Below are 6,391 nucleotides of genomic sequence, written 5' to 3'. Positions count from 1 at the left end.
TGATACATTTCCTAATTTTAGAGCTCCAATCGAGTTCTAATGGCGTGACAAGAAAAAAAAAAAAAATCAAAACAAAAACAAGCCAAAACATCACCATCACTGTGGAGTCCACACACTTAGAGCTCCTTTAGAGCTCCTAAACATTTTTTGATATATGTATTATGTTAGAGGAAGGAGCACAGAGGAGAGAGGCGGGGGCATCTCCCTCTCGTGTTGGGTTGTGCAAATAAAAGGAAAAGAAAATACTTTAAGGGTAAAATGAATATTTAAAAAAATAAAATTACTAATATCAGCACAAACATTATTTAACAGAATGAAGAATATGCTATATAATTTAAAGGGGAAATTATTAATTAGTTGAAGTTTTAGAAAATTATTATAGATTCATGAAAAAATTTATATTTTTTATTATTAATATTTATAAAATTTATTATTTATTTGTAATTATTTTTCAAAAACACCCCTAAAATAAAATTTCCCCTAATTTAAAATTTTAGAAAGTGTATTTTTTTAGAGCGGGAGAGAGTCAAATGTTTTTTACTTGAAGTTAACCTAAGAGGCTTTTGAGCACTCATAGAAACTCATCAAGCTAAACATTTGAAATTGAGTAAAAAGATAAATAAATTAATTTACACACATTAGAAGAATAATAACTTTTTTTAGACAAACTTAAACAACTAACGAAGTAGGTTCATAATAAGTTAAATTGGACACTCCACTTTAGACCGGAAGGAAGTCACGTACATATATTATTAAAAGGAAAATTTTTAAATACATTACCAACAATTCAAATGAGGTCATTCAACTTGAAATAAAAGCGAAAATTTTATTTTTAACAAGCCATAAAATTATTTTATTTCGACAAAAAGGAATAAAAAGTGTCAATGGGATAATTTTGATATCACAAGAGAAATATAAAATTAAATGGTGTTATTTGTTAAGATTGGAGTCTATGTTTGAAGAAAAATTAAATTTTGAGAAGAGTTTAAGATGTTGCCAAGGGCTACAACCACTTGGAATCCTAAACCAAGAGCCCAAAGAACAAAAAACAAAAATGAGGAATTTTTTTTTTATATTTTATTTTAGCAAAAACATGAGAAATGTTTGACTTTTTTTTTTTTTGAAAAATCATTTTTAATATTTTTTTGTATGAAAACAATTTTCGAAATTTCAAAAAGGACTTTCAATGTTTTGTTAAGAAAACGTGTTATTTCATAAACAAAAATTTAAAAATAGTTTTCAAAGCCTGTTCGGCACAGTTTTTGTTTTGCATTTCGATTTTTGGAAAAAAATAAAAAATTTACTTGACAGAGTGCTTTTGAAAACTATTTTCAATATTTTTCTTAAAAACACAATCCACTCTTAAAAAAAATAATTAAAATTTATTTTAACACAAAAATAAAAATTGATAAACATTTTAAAATCTTTTATTATTATTATTAAAAAACAAACAAACAAACACCTGCAAAGTAAATTTTGTTTCCTTAATAAGATTCACTGTGTTTAGTTTGAGTTTTTTAGATTAAATTTTTTAAAAATCGAGTTTTTTTATTTTCGTATTTTTTTTTTTGTTTTTAGTGAATGTTTTTAAAATTTTAAACATTTTTTTACTTTTTTAGATGTACCTTACTTAGATGTGTCTAAAAAGTAAAAAAAATTATGAAAAAATATTTTAAAAAATTAAGAAATACATAAAAATACAAAAAAATGTACTAAAATTTTTGTATTTTTTTTTATATTTTTGGTATTTAATGAATTTTTAAAAGATTTTTTTTATAATTTTTTTACTTTTTAAGTGTATTTATATTAGGTGTGTCTAAAAAATAAAAAATTTATATAAAATATTAAAAAAATTTAATAAAAACAAAAAAATACGAAAAATAAAAATATAAAATTTTTTAAAAATTATTTTTAAAAAATGGGAACCAAGCAAAGCCATTAGTTTCCTAATAATGATTTTAATGTAATACTAATTAATTTACTTGGATTTCCCCAATTCCCAACGCACTCCGGATTAGGAAAGCGCTTCTGCACCGTCCGATCAAAAATCACCTTCCTATCTATATATAAACCCATTTCTTCGCTTGCCGACTTGCATACGCAGCTCAAACAGCAAGAGCTATTTGAGAGAGGTTCTAGAGAGAGAGTTTGAGATTCCAGAGAGAGAGAGAGAGAGACAATGGCGGCAACAGTGACTAGTGCGTGGGCAAAACCAGGCGCCTGGGCACTCGATTCTGAAGAGCACGAAAAGGAGCTTCAAAACGAAGACAAGAACCACCGTGCCAACGGCGGCGACGCGGCGGACTTTCCTTCTCTTGCGGCGGCGAAGACGAAGAAGAAGAAGCCCCAAAAAATTCCTCTCTCCGAGTTCAACAACCCTACCCCTGCCAAACGCCTCACCATCGTAGATCTGACGTTGCTTCCGACTGGTCCACGCGAGCGAACCGCCGAGGAGCTCGACCAGTCGAGGCTCGGCGGTGGGTTCAGATCGTATGGCGACGAGTCTTCGAAATCGCGGTGGGGGTCTTCTAGGGCATCATCTGATGAGCCGCGTAGGAACGGAGATTCGAACAGAGAATTAGGGCCGTCTCGTGCTGATGAGGTTGATGATTGGGGGGCATCGAAGAAGTCTTTATCTAGTAATGGTTTTGAGAGGAGAGAGAGAGGAGGGTTTTTTGGGTCTGGGTCTGAGTCTAGGGCTGATGATTCTGAGAGTTGGGTATCGAAGAAGAGCTTTGTTCCTTCGGAGGGAAGGAGATTTGAGAGTATGAGAGAGAGACGAGTGGCATTTGAATCGAATGGAGCCGCAGATTCGGATAATTGGGTGAAGAAGAAGGAAGAGGAGGGGAAAAAGTTTGGAGCTTTTGATAGTCTGAGAGAGAGGCGAGGGGGGTTTGATTCAGCAACCAATGGTGCTGCAAATTCTGATTATTGGGGGAAGAAGAGTGGAGATGGGAATATTGGGACCGAGAGGCGTAGGCTTAATTTGCAGCCTCGGACACTGCCGGTGGGAGATAGTCAGCAAGATGGTTCAGTGACAGTGGTGAAGCCCAAGGGTTTGAACCCATTTGGTGCGGCCAGGCCGAGGGAGGAGGTTTTGAAGGAGAAGGGGCAGGATTGGAAGGAAATCGATGAGAAACTCGAGTCGACGAAGATTAAGGAGATGGGTTCTGCGAATGATGGGAAGAGGGGTTTTGGGATCGGGAATGGAAGATTGATTTCGCCGGAAAGTCAGGTTGAGAAGAGCTGGAGGAAGACTGATTCTGCTGCTGATGATGTTCGTCCTCCAAGGTTTGTGAATTGAGCTTTGTGCAGTGCAAATACTGTAAAATTTAGTTGTTTTGATCTCGATTCTGGTTACAAGAATTTGCTGCTAAACTTGTTTAATATTATGATTTATGACTAGTTTGGTGATACTGCAAGAGTTAATTGGGTTATTGTCGAATTCAATTTTGTTTGTTTAGCATAAAGATTTAATATCTTCTTCAGTTTTTAGATTCCAATTCTAAATCAATTGTGCTTTGTTTTGTCAATTCACTTTATTTTATCAAAAGGAACTTTTATGTTTTTGGATGTTGTTTTTGGTTTCATCTGAGTTTATTTTCTGAAGATTGCATATGGGGGAAAAGAATCTATACTATATATTAAGCAAAAGGGGGTTTAAACCCTAGCCTTGTGGGAGCTCCAATCTTCCCATCTAAATTTCTTGATTTTTTGATTTAAAAAAACAAAAAAACCTTAGCATTTATTAACTTTTTCCAACCCCCAAATCTTACCCTCATAATAACACTTTAATGCATTAAAGAACACGCATAAAAAAAATTCTTTGAAATCTAACACATATGAATTCCTTGAAAAGTCCCAACACATATGATTATTATGAACAAGTATAAAAAAAAAAATTTTAAAAATCTAACACATGATTATTATCAAAATATTAAATTTTAATATAATATAATAATAAAAAAGACAATTAATTCTTTGAAAAGTTTAACACATATGATTATTATCAAAATAATAAACTTTAATACAATATAAAAAATGAAAAAAAAAGAAGATATTTAAAAATCGCAATTCACATATATAGATAATTGTAAACACAATCCGTGCATAGCACGGGTGATATGCTAGTTCTTATAGATTGCAATGTGGGTTTACAAGCATTCTCTGTTGGCCCAACTGTGCATATGAACAAACTATTGAATTTTATTCCTTGCATACAGATTTTACATGTCTTTGGTGCAATCGCGGTTGAGGTCATTTACATTTTTTCTTTGTCGATCTCTGGGTTGGATCTTACGAAAAACCACTTCATATGTCATTTAAAACATACATGGACTCAAATGCAAAATGCATTTGTGTGCATACTTTGAAATTCCTTTTAACAACCCTCGTTTCCTTGTGAAACTTGTCTTCTATCACTATTTTTGGAATACCTAAAATTTTGATCGTCCTCTTTATGTTGATTGGTAGTACACAATTATACATTACCTGGGTTTGAAATTTTATAAATAATTGTTGTATTTTGAATAATATGATTTGAGATTGAGAGTATGAATAGGGGAGGAAATTAACTAGTCATATTACTAAGTGCATGAGCATGTGACATTATGCATGCACGATTCCCTTCTTTTTATCTTTATTCATCATGTAATTTGAGCATGAAAGAATTGCCTTTTGTGTTTTTTTTGTTGATAGGGCAACAGATCTGCCCTTTCTGGGATACATTGTTGATTTTTCGAGAGTTACTTCAATTTGATGATTATCTTTTTCATGTACTTGTGACCTTAAGATCTCTTCCCAAGCTTTTGTTTGGCGCTTTGGTTTTTTTGTTGTGCAAACGCAAACGCAAACGCAAACGCAAACGCAAATGCAAACTTAAACCTGTCCATTTGAACTCATTCAATATACTCTACTTGAACCAAATTTCTCTGGCATCATGAGAATGACTTGGAATTTAAGGAAGTGTTTAGCTGGATTGTACAATGTTTCCTTGCTCATGTATGGCACTTGTTCTTAGATACCGAAGAATACTTGGCTTGTTCAAGTAAAAGAATATGAGTTGGATTCCACTATGAAAGAGTTCCAGAGACATTATTTATTTTACAATCTTTTTCTTGTAGTTTTTCACTTTTTAACTTATTGAGTGGTATATAGGGGTGGATTTAAGGGGTTCAAGTTTAGTGGGGGCAAAAATCTTAGGCAAACTAAAATTTTAAAATTGAATAGCAATAACAACAACAACAATAATGTTTAACAAATTGAATTATAATCCTACACCCTTGTTTATTTAATAACTTCAAATTTGTTCCCTTATGTATTTTAAAATCTATTTAAAAACTAAAGTAAATCTGAAATCTGATTCATATGGAGAGTTCTAATTAGCAACGAGTGACATTTTTTTAGGGGAAACCAACACAATATTTAAAACTGTGTTCAGTGGAGGCAATTGATCCACTTGCCCAAATGTGCGTCCACCCTTGGTGGTGTAGATATTGCTTCCTAGAATGTGGCATCACCAGTAGCATCTAGAATTATGTATATGTATGTATTTTGTGGTGGTATATATAGATGCCTGGTATTTAGATATTTGATATGCTCCGAAGCTGGTGGAGCAGAAAACAAAAGCAGAGAGATGTCCATGTTTTAATTGCCAAGTGCTGTATGTGAAACAACTAATTGCTTTCTTTTACATGCAGTGCTGACAAAGCTGAAAATGGGCTTGCTAATGAAGCTGAAGATGTGCAAGAGTGATGCTTATGGTTGAACATAGGAATCGGCTTTTGGTGGGAAGTTCAAAGTGTGTTGGCTTGATGAGTTCATTCGATTCTCAGTTTGTTCGCACTTTGTTTTTCCCTGACTGGTGTGTTAATATGAGGTGTGGTATGGGGACAATTTTTTGGCCGACTTCTGAGTAGTTGAGTTATTCAAGGCCTTGATGGCTTTGTACTGTGTCATAACTTAGAATTATGTGTTTATTTTCTGTTTGTTTATTTATTTTTTTTGGTTTACTATAAGATTTTGTTCTCATCATTTGTTGAGTATTGACCGACTCTAGTGCGGAATTTGATATATCTTTGCAACCTGATTTGTAACATTTTCTTGCTTTAGAGTTTATGGAAATTTCTTTATTTGAATTATCAATTAGTTATCCTCAAATTTTGTTCTCCTGGCTATGAGTGTGGGATTTGCATGTTTTTATGGATTAGGGGTGCAGCACCCACATTAACTATTTAAGCCAACAATGCACATCTCTTAGGTCATGTTTGTTTGGAGGTTTAGGGAATGAGATTGGATTAGTAATTCATGCATCTTATCTATCTATATCATGTTGTTTGTAGAGGAATGATATGAGATTGTTAATCTTGTGAGACAATTATTCTTCTCCTAT

The 6,391-nt window shown here is 33.0% G+C and overlaps 1 protein-coding gene across 1 annotated transcript; it reads left to right on the top strand.

Annotated features, from left to right (window-relative positions):
- Positions 1-2,080: 2,080 nt before the first annotated feature.
- Positions 2,081-6,144, top strand: LOC114297582 (eukaryotic translation initiation factor 4B3). Its single transcript, XM_028242028.2, has 2 exons — positions 2,081-3,291; positions 5,700-6,144. Exons 1-2 carry the CDS (start codon positions 2,180-2,182, stop codon positions 5,752-5,754), a joined length of 1,167 nt encoding a protein of 388 aa, XP_028097829.1. The 5' UTR covers positions 2,081-2,179; the 3' UTR covers positions 5,755-6,144.
- The last annotated feature ends 247 nt before the right edge of the window (positions 6,145-6,391 follow it).

The sequence above is a fragment of the Camellia sinensis genome, chromosome 5 (assembly GCF_055761805.1).
Source record: "Camellia sinensis isolate YWXY chromosome 5, ASM5576180v1, whole genome shotgun sequence".
NCBI classification, from domain to species: domain Eukaryota; kingdom Viridiplantae; phylum Streptophyta; class Magnoliopsida; order Ericales; family Theaceae; genus Camellia; species Camellia sinensis.
This window is presented reverse-complemented; position numbering and strand designations above follow the sequence as displayed.